This window comes from Canis lupus, chromosome 14 (assembly GCF_048164855.1).
Source record: "Canis lupus baileyi chromosome 14, mCanLup2.hap1, whole genome shotgun sequence".
Lineage (NCBI taxonomy): Eukaryota > Metazoa > Chordata > Mammalia > Carnivora > Canidae > Canis > Canis lupus.
Genome location: NC_132851.1, coordinates 39,531,792 through 39,550,820, shown reverse-complemented (window position 1 = coordinate 39,550,820; position 19,029 = coordinate 39,531,792). Strand labels below are relative to the sequence as shown.

At 65.5% G+C, this 19,029-nt stretch overlaps 2 protein-coding genes and 1 long non-coding RNA gene across 9 annotated transcripts; 1 reads left to right on the top strand and 2 right to left on the bottom strand.

Moving 5' to 3' along the window:
* Positions 1 to 979: 979 nt before the first annotated feature.
* LOC140604313 (uncharacterized) lies at positions 980 to 6,955 on the bottom strand. Of its 4 annotated transcripts, none has more exons than XR_012007272.1 (4): positions 6,653 to 6,955; positions 5,728 to 5,922; positions 4,608 to 5,219; positions 2,297 to 2,925 (listed from the first exon to the last, which is right to left on the bottom strand). It is a non-coding gene; the product is annotated as an uncharacterized lncRNA (long non-coding RNA). The 4 variants fall into 4 exon arrangements; XR_012007271.1 differs by lacking the exon at positions 6,653 to 6,955 and adding an exon at positions 3,884 to 3,968 and having other exon boundaries at positions 5,728 to 6,603; XR_012007270.1 differs by lacking the exons at positions 2,297 to 2,925; positions 6,653 to 6,955 and adding an exon at positions 980 to 1,182 and having other exon boundaries at positions 5,728 to 6,603.
* OPLAH (5-oxoprolinase, ATP-hydrolysing) lies at positions 4,804 to 16,853 on the top strand. 4 transcript variants are annotated; one of them, XM_072775447.1, is made up of 27 exons: positions 4,804 to 5,094; positions 7,789 to 8,003; positions 8,077 to 8,268; positions 8,814 to 8,913; positions 8,994 to 9,117; positions 9,207 to 9,402; positions 9,479 to 9,644; positions 9,718 to 9,856; positions 9,932 to 9,999; positions 10,136 to 10,401; positions 10,520 to 10,632; positions 10,723 to 10,893; positions 11,093 to 11,230; positions 11,321 to 11,459; positions 11,589 to 11,701; positions 11,893 to 12,044; positions 12,622 to 12,782; positions 12,863 to 12,964; positions 13,039 to 13,213; positions 14,768 to 14,952; positions 15,076 to 15,222; positions 15,321 to 15,455; positions 15,578 to 15,727; positions 15,811 to 15,968; positions 16,043 to 16,203; positions 16,308 to 16,405; positions 16,647 to 16,853. In XM_072775447.1, the coding sequence occupies exons 1-27, from the start codon at positions 4,860 to 4,862 to the stop codon at positions 16,791 to 16,793; spliced, it is 4,146 nt and encodes a 1,381-aa protein (XP_072631548.1). In that variant the 5' UTR covers positions 4,804 to 4,859; the 3' UTR covers positions 16,794 to 16,853. The 4 variants fall into 4 exon arrangements, with proteins under 4 accessions (XP_072631548.1, XP_072631547.1, XP_072631546.1 ...); XM_072775446.1 differs by having other exon boundaries at positions 7,780 to 8,003; XM_072775445.1 differs by having other exon boundaries at positions 7,720 to 8,003.
* LOC140604273 (sphingomyelin phosphodiesterase 5-like) lies at positions 16,482 to 19,003 on the bottom strand. The gene is made up of 7 exons (XM_072775609.1): positions 18,086 to 19,003; positions 17,916 to 17,988; positions 17,619 to 17,759; positions 17,441 to 17,530; positions 17,297 to 17,360; positions 17,076 to 17,211; positions 16,482 to 17,006 (listed from the first exon to the last, which is right to left on the bottom strand). Exons 1-7 carry the CDS (start codon positions 18,911 to 18,913, stop codon positions 16,914 to 16,916), a joined length of 1,425 nt encoding a protein of 474 aa, XP_072631710.1. The 5' UTR covers positions 18,914 to 19,003; the 3' UTR covers positions 16,482 to 16,913.
* Between the last annotated feature and the right edge of the window lie 26 nt (positions 19,004 to 19,029).

Below are 19,029 nucleotides of genomic sequence, written 5' to 3'. Positions count from 1 at the left end.
GTTCCTGCCCCCCTTGACTCTCTGGCCATGTGCATGTTATGCACATGGGTAGGTCCAGGTTCGGGTGCCTAACAAATTTGGGAGCGGTGTTTGGGATCCTCAAGACCACTCCTGGATTCAGGGATTTGCTTGGAGGGCCTGTAGAATCTGGCACAGACTGTTGACCTTGTGGCTGAGATTTATAACAGAGGAAGGATAGTAATCAAAATCAGAGGAATAAGGGTCACGTGGCAAAGTTAGGGAACCAAGTACAGCTTCCAGAACCCTCTCCACAGGACACACGACATCCGCCCAGCAGCAAGCGCTGACAGCGTGTGTGGAAACTCAGCTCCTTGGCCGCTTGCAGGGCTGGTCATGCAGGCGCCCTCGGTGGGGCACAAACCCCAATTCCAGATGCCCAGGAGGAAGGTGGGAGTTCAGCACAAACCAGGTTTGTCTGTATGGTTTCAAGCTCAGTGCGCCGCCCTTAGGGAACGCAGGAGCCTTCCCCAAACGGAAGCTCCCTAGGTGCCTGCTGACCTCCCGGAGTACAGCTGCCAAAGGAGCACGCTCCTCGCCGGCTGCCTTGACTCCTGCGTTGTGCTGTTTTCAAGAATTAGAGGGCAAAGTCATATTCTGGAATGAAATGAGTAGAGTGAGAAAAGAAATCCTAACATGTAACATAAATGTTTAGACTTAACCGGTATCACACACATCACAAAACACAGACCCAACAGGATGTCCTGAGTCATCTTCCCAAAGTATTTCTCCAACACATTTCCCCTGTGCCTCTTGGATGCACGCTCTGGCGGCTCGCAGGTGACGACCTGTGGGGCGCTGGCCGGCCAGTCGTTGGAGCTGGAGCGTGCGATCTTGATGGGGGTTGTGAATCCGAGCCCCACACTGGGTGCAGGGAGTGCTTAAAATTTTAAAAAAAGATGACAACACTTTTGTGACATCGTCATGTATATACAGAGAGAAGATAGTTCAGCATCTTTTCTAACATGTTTGATTAGAGTGTATTTTTATTATAGTTTAGAAAAGTTGTTTTCGGGATCCCTGGGTGGTGCAGCGGTTTGGCGCCTGCCTTTGGCCCAGGGCGTGATCCTGGAGATCCGGGATCGAATCCCACGTTGGGCTCCCGGTGCATGGAGCCTGCTTCTCCCTCTGCCTGTGTCTCTGCCTCTCTCTCTCTCTCTGTGACTATCATAAATAAATAAAAATTAAAAAAAAAGAAAAAAAAAGAAAAGTTGTTTTCAGGTAGTGGCTCCTGCGGGTAGTATCCTGTGAGCTTTTAGAATTGTTAAATTTGAGAGGCGCTCTACCAAATTTCTCCTACATGTGAGCCCTAAGATTTCTGGGCCTTTGGAGTTTTCTTGTTTGTGACTAAATGACCTTAGATATTTTTTTTTTTAGTAAATTAATTTTTTATTGGTGTTCAATTTACCAACATACAGAATAACACCCAGTGCTCATCCCGTCAGGTGTCCCCCTCAGTGCCCGTCACCCACTCACCCCCGACCTTAGATATTTTCTGAATTGACGATACTCATCAGCCACACCCATCAGCCCGAGGTGTCCTGACTGGGAGCTGGTGGGAGGCGGGTATGTCCCTAGAAGCCGTTTCTGTGCCGTGTTGACAGCAGTAGCTTAACCACCGCAGCGAGCGGAGCAGCCTGGCTCAGCCCAAGCTGCACGTGGCCCCAGGCCAGCTCCCCCCCCGCCCCCCCCATGCCCCTTCCCCTGTGCCAGGTCTCCCCCCTGCCCCCGCCACTGTCCGGAGGTACTCATGGTCACCTGGGGGCCTGCTGGGTCGTCCACGAACATCTTCCCACCTTAGACCTTTAACGTCATCATACCTGCAGATTCCTTTTGCCGATAAGGTAACATTCACGGCTCTCGGGGCCCAGGACCTAGGTCTCTGTGAAGGTCTTCCCCAGCCTGGGAGGCCGGCTGACGCGAGGCGATGGTGCCCGCTGGCCAGCTGGATGAACCCCAGCCATGCTGACCCCACATGGGCCCCACGGAGGGTGCGGAGACTGGAGCCACGCGGCCCCAAGTCCGGCAGCGCCGTGAACGGGATGCAGCACAGAACGAAGTCTGCCTTGGAACCTCCACAGGAACCATCCCCGTGAACACCTCGGCTTTTTATTTTTTTTAAAGGATCTTATGTATTTATTCATGAGAGACACAGAGAGACAGAGACACAGGCAGAGGGAGAAGCAGGCTCCATGCCGGGAGCCCGACGCGGGACTCGATCCTGGGACTCCAGGATCACGCCCTGGGCCGAAGGCGGCACTAAACCGCTGAGCCACCGGCCCTGAGACTTATTCATTAAAGGCCCGCCTGAAAAAAAAAGGGGGGGGGTAACTGCCTGATCAAGTAATCTCATCCAAGACAATCTCACTTGAGGGGATCCTTGGGTCACTCAGCAGTTTAGCGCCACCTTCAGCCCAGGGCATGACCCTGGGTCCCAGGATTGAGTCCTGCATCAGGCTCCCCGCAGGGAGCCTGCTTCTCCCTCTGCCTGTGTCTCTGCCTCTCTTTCTGTGTCTCTCATGAATAAATAAATAAAATCTTAAAAAAAAATTAAGATGGTCATAATCTCCATTGAGACTAAGTGCAGCTGCCACCGTCTCCTGGATCGCTGCTGTCAGAGGCGTCCCCTCCCCAGTGGGCACCGTGAAGACCACCCTCCACCAGAGCTCGCCGTTCCCAGGAAAACCGACTGGTTAATAAGTGGGAACGGTACTGAGCAGGCCAGCAAAAAGGAAACAATGATGTGAAATAAACTGATCATAAATGGAGATCCTTGGGTGGCTCAGTGGTTTAGCGCCTGCCTTTGGCCCAGGGCGCGATCCTGGAGTCCCGGGATCGAGTCCCGCGTCGGGCTCCTGGCATGGAGCCTGCTTCTCCCTCCTCCTGTGTCTCTGCCTCTCTCTTTCTCTATCATAAATAAATAAATAAATAAATAAATAAATAAATAAATCTTTAAAAAAATAAATAAACTGATCATAACTAAGAAAGAGATGATAGCAGCACAGAACTGCCCTGTTAGAAGGTGCGCCAGGCGAGAGAAGAAAGTCCTTCGTTTGCTCTGAACTGTCGCCCCACTCTTACCCTTAGGGGTAGCTCCCTGGCCACCGGAGTCTGCTCCGGAGTCCTCAGCCCTTTCGTGGGGTCTCCCTGCCTCCTGCCCTGCCCTCCTCCACAAGGCTCTCATCCCTGGCTGTCCTGTCTCCTCCAGGGCACCTGCCCTCCGTGTGCACTGCTACCCTCTGCCATCCCTGCCAGGCTCAGCACCACCTGGGCCATCTCTTTGCGTCCAGCCCCATCCAAATGCATCTATTGACGGGCCCCATGTCCCTGGAATTCTGACCCACGCTAGTCTCCTGCTGCTGCTAGGCCAGAAGGGCCCTTCCTGCAGGGCAGCTCAAAAACCAGCTCTCCTGGCCTCTGCAGATGCTGTGATGGCTCTGACTACCTCGGAGACCGTGCCCAGTCACCTGGCCCCGTGACCTGGCACAGCCAGGTGGAGATGCTGCCGCTGGTGGCCAGGGAAGCAGCCAGATGGGTAGACGCCTGAATCCTTGACTCCCTCTCTTTGCAACACATCTGTGCCAGGCCAGGATCAAGAAAGTTCCAATGACCAGACATTTCTCCAAAGAAGACCTACAAGGGCCACCTGGGTGGTCAGGGGTTGAGCATCTGCCTTCAGCTCAGGGCGTGATCGCTGGTCCTAGGATCGAGTCCCGCAGGGAGCCTGCTTCTCTCTCTGCCTGTGTCTCTGCCTCTCTCTGTGTGTCTCTCATGAATAGATAAATGAGATCTTAAAAAAACAACAAAGACGCGGCCTATGTATACAACGGAGTGTGACTCAGCCGTCAGAAGAGTGAAATCTTACCATTTGCACAGCGTGGGTGGAACTAGAGGGTATGATACTGAGCGACCTAAGTCAGTCCGAGAAACACAATTGTGCCTTGACCTCACTCATATGTGGAATTTAAGAAACAAAACAGAGGATCGGGGTGGGGAGGGAGGGGAAAATACAGTAAGATGAACTCAGGGAGACAAACCACAAGAGACTTTTTTTTTTTAAAAGATTGTTAAAAATCTTTAAAAATTGTCTGGGCCGGAGGCAGACGCTAAACCGTTGAGCCACCCAGGGATCCCAAGAGAGCCTCTTAACTCTAGGAAACCAACTGAGGGTCACTAGAGGGGAGGCTGGCGGGACGAGGTGAGGGGGTGACGGGCACTAAGGAGGGCTCGTGGCGCGATGAGCACTGGGCGCCGTGTGCAGCTCATGAATCACTGACCCCTACCTCTGGAGCTAATACCCCATATGTTAATTCACTGAATTAAAAAAAAGAAAGGATAAAAGAAAAGTGAAAAAAGGGATCCCTGGGTGGCGCAGCGGTTTGGCGCCTGCCTTTAGCCCAGGGCGCGATCCTGGAGACCCGGGATCGAATCCCACGTCAGGCTCCCGGTGCATGGAGCCTGCTTCTCCCACTGCCTGTGACTCTGCCTCTCTCTCTCTCTCTGTGATTATCATAAATAAATAAAAATTAAAAAAAAAAATGAAAAGTGAAAAAAAAAATAAAAGAAAAGAAAGAAAGAAAAGCTTCTACCCCCCAGGAGCGGTTTCCTAGAGGGACTCCAGGGCCTAGGCAGGTCTGTGTCCTCGGTCATTTGGCCCTCAGGGGCCAGAGGTCAGAGGTCAGGTGTGCCGTGCTCCAGGCGGTGGGAACTGCTGGGCTGTGGCTCTGAGTGCGGAATGCAGGTGAGGCGCGGGGCAGGGCAGGCGCTGACCTCACAATGACGGGGCCCGCTGTCCCTGGCCAGCCCACCAGCTGCTGGCAGCTGCCGCCCTGCTGCCGGGCATGTCCCTCCTCAGCAGCTACGAGGGCCTGCGGCAGGAGATCCAGCGGCTCGCACAGGAGAACGAAGAGCTGCGGCGGCTGGTACAGCTCATCCAGGAGAACCAGGAGTTGAAGCTGGTGCTCCGGAACCGGGGCAGCAGCCTGGGCTTCTGCGGCTCCGGGCTCCTGGCTGAAGTGGCCGCCAGCCCCCGGCCGCCCCGGCGCAGAACCATCAAGTTCAAGGATGCAGAGAGAGGTGAGCAGTGCCGGTGTCTGGGGGCTCTTCTCTGAGGCCCGCCAAGCTTCGCTCGTTCAACTTGTGCCAAGACCATGAAAGTGAGCGGGAATCCCTGCTTCCACGGCTGTGGGGTGCTGAAGGTGCTGCGGGGTGATAGGAAGCAGTGCAGCAGGGACAAAGTGAAGTCGGAGCAGGACGGAACCAGAGTGGAGTCACAGGGCTGGGGCAGAGCTGAGGGAATAGTCCGTGCAAAGGCTCTGCGGTGGCAGCAAGTCAGGTGTGTCAAGGCATAGTTCCGAGGCCAGCGCAGGTGAAGTAGGGGGGTGGACGAGGACGAGGAGGGCCTTATAGGTCAGAAGGAACCTGCTGGCAGGATCTGTGCCCCTGGCTGGGCCCCTAGACTCCCTGACTGATGGGATGGGGTGCGGGTGGTAGATAGTTCTCCCGGTGGGAAATGACGGGTGGGGCCAGGGCAGGGCACGGAGGCTGGTGGGGTCGGGATGTCCACCCTGAAGGTGGAGTAACAGCAGGCTGGGCGTGGCGGGACAAGGCGGGTGCAGGCAGCCCCTCGGGTTGGCCTGAGCACTGCGAGTAGGGCACTGCCCGGTGCCTCATGGGGACGGACATGCATCCTGTGCGGGAGACGCTTACACGGTCTGGGCGGCTGTATGGCCACTCCGCAGGCGGGAGGATGTCCACGGTTCTGGGGGCGGAGGTCCGAGATCAGCGCCTGGTGGGGTTCTCCGTGAAGCTCTGTGGCTGGCTCAGAGCAGCGTCCTCACTTCCTGGGGAGAGCGGGCAAGCTCCTCTGTCTCTTCTTGCGTGTGTGGGCTGGCTGCAGTGCGCCTGCCGAGGGGGATGGAATGACCTGCTGGGGCTGCAGGGAGGGATCCTGGTGGCAGTGGGGCTGTGGACCGCCCCCTTGCGGTGTGCCTGGAGCAGGGAGAGGTAGAGCTCCTGCACTGTGGCCCCTGGGACTGTGTAGGGCCCCAGCTGGGCTGGGGAAGGGGAAGGTGATAAGGAGCATGGTAGACGCAGGGGTGGGGAGGGGGGTGGCCAGCGGCATGGCTGGCTCCTGCCACCAGGTACACTGTCGTCTGGACTCGGCCACAGCCCATCCTTGGGGCCCTGGGTCCCGTATGCTGCAGAGCTCAAGTCCTCCACACACTGTCCAGCAGGCCTGGCTGGGCAGAGACACCCCTGGAGCCCGGAGTGCTGGGGGAGGCCACTGTCAGGGGTGCAGCGGGGTCAGAGGTCACTGACTCACGTGTCTTTCTGGGTACAGTTCTTTCAAAACTGTGTCTCCTTTCCTTCCCCCACCACACGGAAGAGGATGCCGAGGCTGCCAAAGGCCACCAGTCAAAGGCGGCCCTGTTGTAGCCTGGGGTGCACCCCCCCCACCTTCCAGGACCCAGCAGGCCTCCAGGGCCACGGGGGATGGGGAGGCCTGGAGCGTGGGGGGGGCTGCTGATCTGGCACTAGGTGGAGGCCCGCTCACCTGCTGTTCCCTGTGATCGCCCCCCCCCCCCCCCCGTTTGAGACCTTCCACCCGCGGGGAAACAGGCCATCGCCCCACCGTCAGGGCACCAGCCGTGGCTTTGGGGGATGTCAGCCCTGCTGTGGGGAGGGCCTCGCTGCTTCCCGCTAGGCTGAGGCGGGGCTGGCCCTGGACGGCTGCAGGGAGGATGCTCCCGAGGGGCTCTTGGTCGCCGCGCCGCGGGGAGCAAGGGGGCTGTGGGGAGCGCGGGCCTCCTCCCAACGCCCAGGCCCATCCCCGCGGCGCCGGCCTCGCGCCAGGGCAGGTCGCGCTCCTGGGCCAGCCTCGCTCCGGGGGGCACCCAGGTGGCTGCAGGGCGCCTGGGCTCTCAGCCAAGTCGGCGCCGCCCCCGCTGTCCTCCCGGGTGGCTCCGGGCCAGCCCAGCCTGACGCAGCCGCAGCCCGGAGGGCCCTGCGCGCCCCGACCGGTCGTGCGGGGGGCGGGCCCGACTTCCGGGAGGGGCGGCGGGGCGGGCCCGGGACGGAGCGCAACGCGGGCGGGCGGCTCGGACCGGCGGCCAGGTGGGCCCTCGCCCGGGCGCCCCGGCCCAGGCGCCCCCCGCGGCCTCGCGCGCCCCGCCGTCCCCCCGCCCGCAGCCTCCCGCCCCGCCCCGCCGTCCCCCCGCCCGCAGCCTCGCGCCCCGCCCTCCCGCCCCGTCGTCCCCCTCCCTGCAGCCTCGCGCCCCGCCCTCCCGCCTCGCCGTCCCCCGCCTGCAGCCTCGCGCCCCGCCCCTCCCGCCCCGCCGCCCGCGCAGGCCCCGCCCCGCCCCGTCCCTGCGTCCCGCGGGGCCTGGGCCCGAAGGTCGAGCAGGTGGGAGGCGGCCCGCGCACCCGCCGCAGCCCCGGCCCCTCCACCCCGGGCCCCCGACGGACCAGCCCCGGCTCCCGTGGCGCGGCCGCCTCCGCGAGATCTGCTTCGGGCCCGCGGGTTCGGGCGGCCGCGCGGGCGCCGGGATCCGGGTCAGGAGGGGCAGCACGTCCGGCGCCCCCGGCCCTGGGGCTGCCCCGTGAGCTGGGTCCGCAGCCCCGCAGCCCCGCAGCCCCGCAGCCCCGCTCCGCCCGCTCCGCCCGCGCCACCCTGGGCCGCCGCATCCTCTCCCCGACCAGGCTCTGCCCTAGGCCGCCCCCCGCGGGGAGCAGGGCCCGGGCCTGATCCGACCCGCGCAGTCCTCCCAGGGCTACCGGCTGAGGAGTCGCTGCTGGACTCCAGCCCCGTCGTCATGGGCAGCCCCGAGGGGCGTTTCCATTTTGCCATCGACCGCGGAGGCACCTTCACAGACGTCTTTGCCCAGTGCCCCGGGGGGCACGTGAGGGTCCTGAAGCTACTCTCAGAGGACCCCGCCAACTACGCAGACGCGCCTACTGAGGGCATCCGCCGCATCCTGGAGCAGGTGGCTGCGCAGAGGGGCGGGTGGGGGGGACACCTGGGGACCAGAGGCCTGACGCTAGCCGCATGGTTCCCAGGAGGGGGGCATGCTGTTGCCGCGGGACCGGCCGCTGGACACCAGTCGCATTGCCAGCATCCGCATGGGCACGACAGTGGCCACCAACGCGTTGCTGGAGCGGAGGGGGGAGCGGGTGGCGCTGCTGGTGACACGAGGCTTCCGAGACCTGCTGCACGTGGGCACCCAGGCCCGGGAGGACCTCTTTGATCTGGTGAGCTCTCCCGCCCTAGCTGGTGGCTGCGTGGAGCAGCTTGTGTTTTCCCAGGGATGCCATGGCCCCTCAGGGAGGGCAGTCCTTGGAAGGGTCAGTGCCGGCCCAAGGGCACCCGCTGCCAGCCAGACAGGAGGTTCCAGGCACTCCTGGCAGGCACTGTGTCCCCCAAGCCCTCAGAGCGGTTCCAAGTTGTCCTGTTCCTGTCCCGGATTCTGGGGGTGGAGCGACCCAAGACATACTGTTCCGAGTGGGGGGTAGGAGCCCACCACCCCACCCTCCCACTCCCTTATCCCACCCGCTCTACATGGTTCCCAGAGGGAGCTGCCCTTGTGGGGGTGCAGCACTTGGCTATGCTCAGGTGCCCTGGGGCAGAGAACCGCCCCCTGGGTGGGCCCTGCTGGGGCCACCCATCTGACTGTGTCTCCTGGGCCCGTGGACCGGCCTGTTGGGGCACATCCCCTCGCCTGCACGCCCCCCCCCACGCAGGACCCCAGCAAGGCCCGTCAGGCCTGGGCGTCCTCTGAGCCTCTGCCTGCCCCCAGGCTGTGCCCATGCCAGAGGTACTGTATGAAGACGTCCTGGAGGTGGACGAGCGCGTGGTGCTGTACCGCGGGGAGCCAGGCTCCGGGGCACCTGTCAAAGGTTCGGGTACCTCCCACTCTGGGGGTGGGGGCGGCCGGCCGTGGGGGGCCTCTGACAGGTGGTGTGGGGCTTCCCGGCAGGCCGGACGGGGGACCTGCTGGAGTTGCAGCAGCCTGTGGACCTTGGGGGCCTGCGTGCAAAGCTGGAGGGGCTCCTGTCTCGGGGCATTCGCAGCCTGGCCGTGGTGCTCATGCACTCCTACACGTGAGCGTGGGCCGGCCGGCTGGGGCGGCAGGTGGGGGGGGGGGGCGTGGGCGAGGGCCGCAGTAGCCCTGGGTCGTCCTCGTCCTTAGGTGGGCCCAGCACGAGCAGCAGGTGGGGGCGCTGGCCCGGGAGCTGGGCTTCACACACGTGTCGCTGTCCTCGGAGGCCATGCCCATGGTGCGCATCGTGCCTCGGGGGCACACGGCCTGCGCCGATGCCTACCTCACACCCGCCATCCAGCGCTACGTGCAGGGTTTCCGCCGCGGCTTCCAGGGCCAGCTCAAGGTGAGGCCCGCCTGCCCCTCCCGGTCCCCTGCGCGCCAGCCGGCCCCTCACTGTGCGGCTGCCGGTGGGTCCGCAGGACGTTCAGGTGCTCTTCATGCGCTCCGACGGCGGCCTGGCCCCCATGGATTCTTTCAGCGGCTCCCGCGCTGTGCTCTCTGGCCCCGCTGGGGGTGTGGTCGGCTACTCGGCCACCACCTACCAGGCCGAAGGCGGCCAGCCTGTCATTGGCTTTGACATGGGAGGTAAGAGGGGTGGAGGGTGGGGGCGGGCTGGGCGGCAGCGCGGGAGATGACCCCTCGTCCGCACCCCCACCAGGCACATCCACAGACGTGAGCCGCTACGCTGGGGAGTTCGAGCATGTCTTTGAGGCCAGCACGGCTGGTGTCACCCTGCAGGCCCCCCAGCTGGACATCAACACCGTGGCAGCTGGGGGGGGCTCCCGCCTCTTCTTCAGGTAAGCACCGGCACCTGGGCTGGGCCCCCTAGCCCTGCCTCCCAGCCCGCCTGAGTCCGGTCCTCCCTATCCCAGGTCTGGCCTCTTTGTGGTGGGGCCTGAGTCCGCAGGAGCCCATCCTGGCCCCGCCTGCTACCGCAAGGGTAAGAGCTGCCACCTGCCCCTTCAGGACCCTTCCCGTGCTGCCCGGGCCCACCCCACCCCTTCGGCCCTGCCCCTGCTGCCCCCTCCTGGATTCCATCTCCAGCCCCCAACCCCCACACCGTGCACACCTCCCAGGGGGCCCCGTGACAGTGACGGACGCTAACTTGGTTCTGGGTCGCCTACTGCCTGCCTCCTTTCCCTGCATTTTTGGGCCGGGAGAGGACCAGCCACTGTCCCCTGAGGCCTCCCGGAAGGCCCTGGAGGCTGTGGCCACTGAGGTCAACAGCTTCCTGACCAACGGGCCTTGCCCGGCCTCCCCGCTGAGCCTGGAGGAGGTAGCCATGGGGTTCGTGCGTGTGGCCAACGAGGCTATGTGCCGGCCCATCCGCGCGCTCACGCAGGTATGCCTGCCTTTACTCTCCAGCCCTGCTCCCCACTCCCACACCTCCCACTCAGGCAACCCAATGGGAGGGGGCGGACAGGGTAAGGCATGCCACTGAGCCCCTCTTGGCTTCCCAGGCACGAGGCCACGACCCCTCGGCCCACGTGCTGGCGTGCTTTGGGGGAGCTGGTGGGCAACATGCTTGTGCCATCGCCCGCGCCCTGGGCATGGACACCGTGCACATTCACAGGTATGTTGAGAGTTGTGCACACACGTGTCCTGGGGTGGGGGGCTGGCTCCGGGAGGCAGCCCCACATTGCCGAGGTCCCTGTCCCCGCAGGCACAGTGGGCTGCTGTCAGCACTGGGGCTGGCCCTGGCAGACGTGGTGCATGAGGCGCAGGAGCCGTGCTCGCTGCCTTACGCGCCTGAGACCTTTGTGCAGCTGGACCAGAGGCTAAGCCGCCTGGAGGAGCAGTGTGTGGACACGTTGCTGGCCCAGGGCTTTCCCAGGTGGGGCTCGAAGGGGTGGGGTGGACTTGGCCCTTCAGAGTCACCCCCTAGTTGGATTTACTGCCAAGTTCCCCAGGTGGTGCTGGGGCCTCTTTGGGCAGTGGTCAAGGAGGGCTGGTCCCCTGAGTGCTGGAGGAGGTAGGACAGGAGTCCTCTCGGGGTGCCATGTGCAAGTGCCCCGCCTGCCCCCCTGCTGCAGGTCCCAGATCAGCACCGAGAGCTTCTTGCATCTACGCTACCAGGGCACGGACTGTGCCCTGATGGTGTCTGCGCACCAGCACCCAGCCACTGCCCACTCTCCCCGTGCCGGTGACTTCGGGGCAGCCTTCGTGGAGAGGTATGCGAACTCTGCGTCCTGGGAGCCCTGGTGGGCACCTGCCAGCCTGGCCACCTTGCCCTGACGGTTCTCTCGCTGGTGGGTGTGCAGGTACATGAGGGAGTTTGGCTTCATCATCCCTGAGCGGCCAGTGGTGGTGGACGATGTGCGCGTGAGGGGCACTGGCCGCAGTGGCCTTCGCCTTGAGGATGTCCCCAAAGCTCAGAGTGGACCTCCCCGGGTAGACAAGGTGGGTGGCTCTGCCTCGGCCTGCCCCCCACCCCCACCGCCCGCCCAGGGATATGGGGTAGGCAGGGGATGGGGATGCCCAGGGAGGGTGCTGGGCTGAGGAAGCTCGCTCATCCCACACCCTCCTCAGATGACCCAGTGCTACTTTGAGGGGGGCTACCAGGAAACCCCTGTCTACCTGCTGGGAGAGCTGTGTTCCGGGCACAAGCTTCAGGGGCCCTGCCTCATTATTGACAGCAACAGGTGGGCCTTGGGGGCCTGAGCTTACCCAGGGATCCTGGCCGAGGGTTCTCTGGCCCAAGGCTACAGGAGTGTGAAGGACTCTGGGGTCCCATTATGTTCGGCGTGCCCCCCTCACCTGGGGATGTTGGGTCCCTATTTGGGATGAGGGGGTCTGGCTTGGCGCCTCCAGCCTCTTGTGCCCCTGCCCTCAGCACCATCCTGGTGGAGCCAGGGTGTCAGGCGGAGGTGACAGAGACCGGGGACATCCGCATCTCTGTGGGGGCTGAGGCCCCGAGCACCGTAGGGGCCCAGCTTGACCCCATCCACCTGTCCATCTTCTCACACCGCTTCATGAGCATTGCTGGTGAGTGCCCCCCGCAGTGGCCCTGCTCCCTGTGGAGCTTATGGGAGTGTGCACACTGTGCAGAGGTGGGCACAAGCTGTGTGGCTGCAGGGGTGTGCAGAGGGAGGACAGCATGCCCTGGGGGAGGGGTCTGCAGTGGCACCCCTGCTGGCGACAGAGTGGGCAGTGCAGCCCCGGCACTGGGATGGCCAGCCCTGCCATGCCAGCATTAGAGACCGTGGGATCTGAGATTACTGTCCTGTCAGACGGCGAGCAGGCTCAGCATAGTGAACCCATCTGTGCAGGGTCAGGCTGGGGGCTTGTTGGGGGACCTAAGTCCTGCATCAGGCAAGGAGAAGGCTTGGCGTGGGATTCCGGGTTCTTGTGGAAGCTCCAGGCGGGGATGGGGGGTGCCCCTCACACAGGCAAGACGTGGCCTGGCGGTGGCCTTGCCGTGTGCAAGTGGGCCACCACCACCTTTGGGTCCTGGGTCTGGGCTCCAGAGGCCTTGAGGGCAGAGGTCCTGCCTCTGCATATTCTGGGGCTGCGCTGTGGGTGGGGTGGGGCCAGTGGGCTCCTGGTTACTCTGTGCCCCCAGAGCAGATGGGCCGCATCCTGCAGCGCACAGCCATCTCCACCAACATCAAGGAGCGTCTGGACTTCTCCTGTGCCCTCTTCGGGCCTGATGGGGGGCTGGTATCCAACGCCCCCCACATCCCCGTGCACCTGGGAGCCATGCAGGAGACCGTGCAGTTCCAGGTTCGGTGGGTCCCTTCTGCTTCCCTCCCCCCACCTCTCACCTCCACCGCTTCCAACTCCAGACTGTCTCCTGGCTTCAGATCCAGCACTTGGGTGCTGACCTCCACCCCGGCGACGTGCTGCTGAGCAACCACCCCAGCGCTGGGGGCAGCCACCTGCCAGACCTGACCGTCATCACACCGGTGAGGACCTCGGCCTGGGTGTCTTTGGGGGGCAAGGGTGGCTGACACAGCCAACCGTTGCTCTCCACCCCCAGGTGTTCTGGCCAGGTCAGACTCGGCCTGTGTTCTATGTGGCTAGCCGTGGGCATCACGCGGACATTGGGGGCATCACACCAGGCTCCATGCCCCCCCACTCCACCACACTGCAGCAGGAGGGTGCTGTCTTTCTGTCTTTCAAACTCGTCCAGGGGGGTGTCTTCCAGGAGGATGGTGAGTGGGAGTAGGGTTGGGGCCATGGCGAGGCACGGGGGAGGGTTCAGTGGGCTGGCACACGTGATCGCTCCTTCCAGCCAGGGCCAGGGCGGGTAGGAGGGCACTGGGACGTGGCCTGCTGGCCCAGGCCTCCCTGGGGGAGCCAGGCGGTAACCCCACAGTGGTTGCAGATCATCTCTCAGAGGTGACCAGACAGCTGAGCCGGGCTCTGCCTGGATCCAGGAAGGCCTCAGTGGTTTTGGGGGTAGGGAGCTGGCCAGGACACCCATGGAACCAGGCAGAGGAGGGAGGGGAGCCTGTTTCAAGGTAGGCAGCTGCTCATGGTAGTCACAGTCAGTCTGCACTGTGTTTGCATGGGGTCCGGAGGCTGCGGAGAAGCAGTGAGGACAGAGCCAGTGACTGCAGGCTCTTGGAGAACTTTCTTGGGCCTGGGTATGAATCATTGGGTAGCAATGGCTTCAGTGGGGCTTGCACTGGAGAGCGCCCAGCTACATGCAGAGTGATGGGGAGCTGGAGGGTCGCCCAGAGGCCAGGCTGAGTGGGGTGGGGGGCAGCTGTGGTTGCCCTGGATGGTGCTGGCCCTCAAGCTGGGCAGCAGAAAGGGGTGTAGGGATCACTGTTCCGGAGATAATCAAGGTTGGCATTTGGTTGGATTTGGGGATGAGGATGAGGAGTCAGGTTTGGACAGCTGGAGGATGGAGGGAGGCTCTGGCACTGAGCAGGCACAGAGCTGCTGCAGGGACGTTAGGATAGAATTTGCATTGTGGCCCAGGAGACAAGGGCCATGGAAAATTCAGAGCTGGTGTAAGGCCTCAGGGGTCTGGGAGCCCAGGGGGGCATCCCAGAGTGAGGGTCGGTGGGGTAGGCAGGGGGCAGGGTGCAGGGTGGGCTCTCAGAGCTGCAGGCTGCTGTGGGTGCAGGAGACACAACTGAGTAGCCCTGGCCGCTCCCTTGGTCAGGGTCGGGGGAGCAGGGGGCAGAGGGCAGGGATCACGGGAGAGACACGTGCAGGCATGTGACAGGACACAGTGGCCGGGGAGCCTGAGAGAGTACTGTGACCCAGACTCTTGGCTCTTGGGGCTCGCCCTGGGGCGGGTATGGGCCTCCTTCAGCTTGGTACGGAGGTGGGGTGCAAGCCAGAGCTAGCTGCTCTTTTCACAGGGGTGGGGCGAGGGCCCCTGGGGGGCAGTGTGAGTGGGGGAGGGCCAAGGGAAGTGGTTTTTCTCCTGGGAGAGGTGGGGGAAACGCAGGTGGGGGAGAGGTGGGCAGGGGGAATGAAAGGTGGAAGCAGATTGCTGAGGGAAGCACCTCCAGCTCCTGTGAGGTCATAGGCGAGGCAGCCTAGGGGTGCCCTGGGGGGCGGCAGGGTGGGAAGGTTGAGCAGATGGGAGGAGGCTGGGGCTTGGGGGGTTGCTTGTGGGGAGCCAGTGAAGGGCCAACACGGGGAGCCCCACACCATATAGCGCCCAGAAGAGGGGAAGTAGGTGAGAGCAGGGCCCCAGGCAGCCCCAGGGGCTGGAGGGTGGCTCAGCGGTGACCTCCTCCGTTCAGCGGTGACTGAGGCCCTGCGGGCTCCAGGCAAGATTCCCGGCTGCAGCGGTACCCGAAACCTGCACGACAACCTGTCAGACCTCCGTGCCCAGGTGGCAGCCAACCAGAAGGGCATCCAGCTGGTGGGAGAACTCATTGGGCAGTATGGCCTGGATGTGGTGCAGGCCTACATGGGCCACATTCAGGTGGGCCGAGGGGGCAGGATCAGGTGGGCAGCTCTGTACCACCCCAGGAGGCTGGGCCGGGAGGCGGGGAGGCGCGGGACCCCTGGAGGCGGCCAGGCTGCGGCTGACCCTCCCGACCACCAGGCGAACGCGGAGCTGGCTGTGCGGGACATGCTGCGGGCCTTTGGAAGCTCCCGGCAGGCCCGAGGCCTGCCCCTGGAGGTGTCGGCGGAGGACCACATGGACGACGGTTCCCCCATCCGGCTCCGCGTGCAGATCAACCTGAGCCAGGTCAGGCGGTGGGAGCAGGGCGCAGGGCATGGGGGTGCAGTGGCCTGGGGTCTGCTGACCTCTCCCTCCCATCCCCTCCGCTCCCCTCCCGTGGGCAGGGCAGCGCAGTATTTGACTTCAGCGGCACCGGGCCCGAGGTGTTTGGCAACCTCAATGCCCCGCGGGCCATCACGCTGTCCGCCCTCATCTACTGCCTGCGCTGTCTGGTGGGCCGCGACATCCCGCTCAACCAGGTGCGCGGGAGCATGCGGTCTCCGCGGTGGGGCCGGGGTGTGGTGGGGAGCGCTGGGATCCCGGTGCTGGCCTGGGCCAGGGCCCTCCCCACCCGCCCTGACAGCCGGCCCCGCCCCCGCAGGGCTGCCTGGCGCCGGTGCGCGTGGTGATCCCTAGAGGCTCCATCCTGGACCCGACCCCCGAAGCGGCCGTGGTGGGCGGCAATGTGCTCACGTCGCAGCGCGTGGTGGACGTCATCCTGGGGGCCTTCGGGGCCTGTGCCGCGTCCCAGGTGCGGCGGGTGCGCGCGCTGGGGCGTGTTGCCCCGGGGAGGGGATGCCCGCAGCCCAGCGCAAAGCTCGCTTGTCCCCCCAGGGCTGCATGAACAATGTGACCCTGGGCAATGCCCACATGGGCTACTACGAGACGGTGGCGGGCGGCGCGGGCGCGGGCCCCGGCTGGCACGGGCGCAGCGGCGTGCACAGCCACATGACCAACACGCGCATCACCGACCCGGAGATCCTGGAGAGCAGGTGAGGGCGAGGCCGGCGGGGGCGGGGCCGGGGGCGGGGCGGGCCGCGCTCAGCCCCCACCCCCGCCTGCGCAGGTACCCGGTCATCGTGCGCCGCTTCGAGCTGAGGCTGGGGTCCGGGGGCCGCGGCCGCTTCCGTGGCGGCGATGGCGTCATCCGCGAGCTGCTGTTCCGCGAAGAGGCCCTGCTGTCCGTGCTGACCGAGCGCCGCGCCTTCCAGCCCTACGGCCTCCACGGTGAGCAGCCCTGCCCCCCCTCCCCCCCCGTCTGCCCCCTCCGGCCGCCGGCCCTGTCTCCCCACCAGCTCCTGCGTCCCTCCCTCCCTGGTCTCTTCCCGCAGGGGGCGAGCCCGGGGCGCGGGGCCTAAACCTGCTGATACGCAAGGACGGCCGCACGGTGAATCTGGGGGGAAAGACGTCGGTGCCCGTGTTCCCCGGGGTAAGGATTGCACCCCATCCTTTCTCCATCCCGCCCACCGCCCACGGCCCCCCCATTCCACAGGGAGTGAGTGCAGTTGCAAAGAACCCGAGACACTTTAATTTGGTTTCTGAAGGGGAGGGCGCGCAGGAGCATCGGTGGGCCAGACCTGCCGTTGCGCATGCACCACCCGGAGGGTGGGGGGACTGCAGGGGAGGGAGGGAGAGGGATGCCCAGGCCCAGCTGCCCCTCTGTTCCGCAGGACGTGTTCTGCCTCCACACCCCCGGTGGGGGGGGCTACGGGGACCCAGAGGACCCCGTGCCACCATCGGGGTCGCCCCAGCACATCCCCGCCTTCCTTGAGCGGGGCAGCGTCTACGAGTACCGCAGGGCCCAGGAGGCCGTGTGAGGGCGGCCCTACAATAAAGATCTCCAGGCCCTGTGGCCCCGCGGCAGCCGGCCAGGCTCACGCTGTGCGTCCGTGTCTGTCTGTCCACCCGGCCTCGCCACCATCGCCTGCGTGCATGTGTCAGGGCAGCGCGGACACTCGGAGCTGAAGTCCCACGGCCAAGTGGTCTGTGAGCCCTGCCAGGGCGGTGCTGAAGGTCACCTGCTCCACGTCCTGGGGGCAGGAGGCAGTCAGGGGTCGCCCCAGCGCCAGCCGGCCCAGTGCCCTGAACCCCGGACTTACTGGGCTCAGTGGGGCTCCGGCCACTCCCCGGTACAGGACATAGTCGAGGCGCCGGCCCCGCCAGGGCTTAGGCCGGGGGCCTCCGCGGGCAGGGCCGGCCAGGTAGCGGTGGCGCCCCTTCTCCTGCTCCAGGGCCCTGAGGACGAGCGGTGTCACCAAGGCCAGGGCTCCCCTCCGAGGCAGGGCTCTGGGCGCTGGCTGACCCTCAGGTGGCCACTCACCTCCGCAGCATCTCTGGGGAGCAGACCACCGTGTGGTGGAGAGTGGAGGTGTTCAGGATCGTGCCTGGGGCGGGGGGGCGGTGTCAGCGGATGAGCCGCGGCCCCAGAGCCCTCCTCAGGACCCCTCCCCAGCGGCCGCCCTACCCAGGGCCCAGGGCTGCTCCCGGCGAGTGCCCAGCCGGCAGGGGTCCCGGAAGTGGTCGAAGAGCTGGTGCTCCTGCTCCTGCGCGTGGTCTGCGGAGAGAGGCTGGCGCTCGGTGGGCGGGGCCCGGCGCCGGCCCCGCCCCGCCGGCGCCCCCCGCCCCGCCGGCCCCCCCTTCACCTAAAGAGCAGTTGTCGAAGTTCAGGTCACCCAGAAGCACGCTGAAGGCCACGGCCTCGCCGCTTTGGCGGCTCTCGGCTTCGAAGCGCTCGATCCAGTCCAGCAGAAGGGTCAGCTGCTTGCAGCGCAAGGGCCCGTCCTCTGCGGGGGGAGGGGGGCACTGAGCCCAGCTGCGCGCCCCACCCCCGCCCCGCCCCGCCCTGCCTGCGGTGCTCCGGGCGGCGAACAAATGGTGCGGGCGGCGGAGACGCAGACGAGGGTAGGGACCCGCCGCCAGGACGAGTCTACGGGGCTCACCACTTGGCGCATGCAAGTGCGTGCAGTGCAGGAAGCCCACGACGCGGCGCCCGTCCAGGATGCCCACCTGCGCCTGCAACACCGTGGACGGCCCCAGCAACCCTCGCGGCTTCCACCCCACGCCCTGCCCTCTCCCCGGCCCTGGAGCGCCGCGGCCGCCGGGCCTGTACCTGTGCGGAGAGCAGACCCTTGGAGGCCAGCGCGTCCTCGCGACGTGCGTGGGGGAAAGACCGGAAGGCGGCGCGCAGCAGCGGGTAGCGCGAGGCCAGCAGCAGCCCGCTGCCGAGCAGCTTGAGGTGCGGCCCGCGCTGCAGGCCGAGGGAGCCCACGTCGTACAGCACCGGGCCCAGGCTGGGCGCCAGGCGGCTGACCAGGCGGTGCGCCGCGCGCGGGTCGAACACCTCCTGCAAGCACACGAAGTCCAGGCCCGCCGGCAGCGCGGCTGTCAGCGCCCCAGCAGGCGCCCCCGGCCCGGGCGGACCGCAGCCCGTGGTCCCGTAGCGCGAGGGCCGCAGGGCGGCGAGCAGCAGGGCGCCCACCTCCTCGGCCCGCCGCTGGCTGTGGCTCAGATTGCTGAAGCGCGCTAGCCCGTCGGGCAGCAGGCACACGTTGGCGCTGAGGAAGCCAAAGCGGCGCACGGGCTGGGCCGGGGGGCGCCAGGGCGCGGGGGGCGCCCAGCACGGCGGAGGGGGCGCGTAGCAGAAGGGGCGGCGCCAGGCCTGCAGGAGCAGCCACAGCGGCAGCGCGGGCAGGGCCAGGGGGAGGCCGGCCAGGAGCAGCAGCAGCAGCGCCGCCGCCGCGCCCGCCGCCGCCCTCAGCCCCGCCAGGCCGCTCGGACGCGCCCCGGGCGCGCAGCAGCCCAGCAGCCGGTCCAGGGCCCAGTAGGCCGGGAAGAGCAGGGCTCGGGCCAGGCGGTGGAGGGCGTGCAGCGCGGGGTGCGGGAAGGCGGAGGGCCGCAGGGAGGCGGGCGGCGGGGGCCAGGCGGGCGCCGACTGCATGGCGCGCGGGGCTTCCTGGCCTCGGGCGGCCCCGCCACTCGACCCAGCGCGCGAGGCGATTCCTCGGCGCCCGCGGGAGCCGCAGGGAGTCTCGGGGCGAGGCTGCGTGGCGCGGC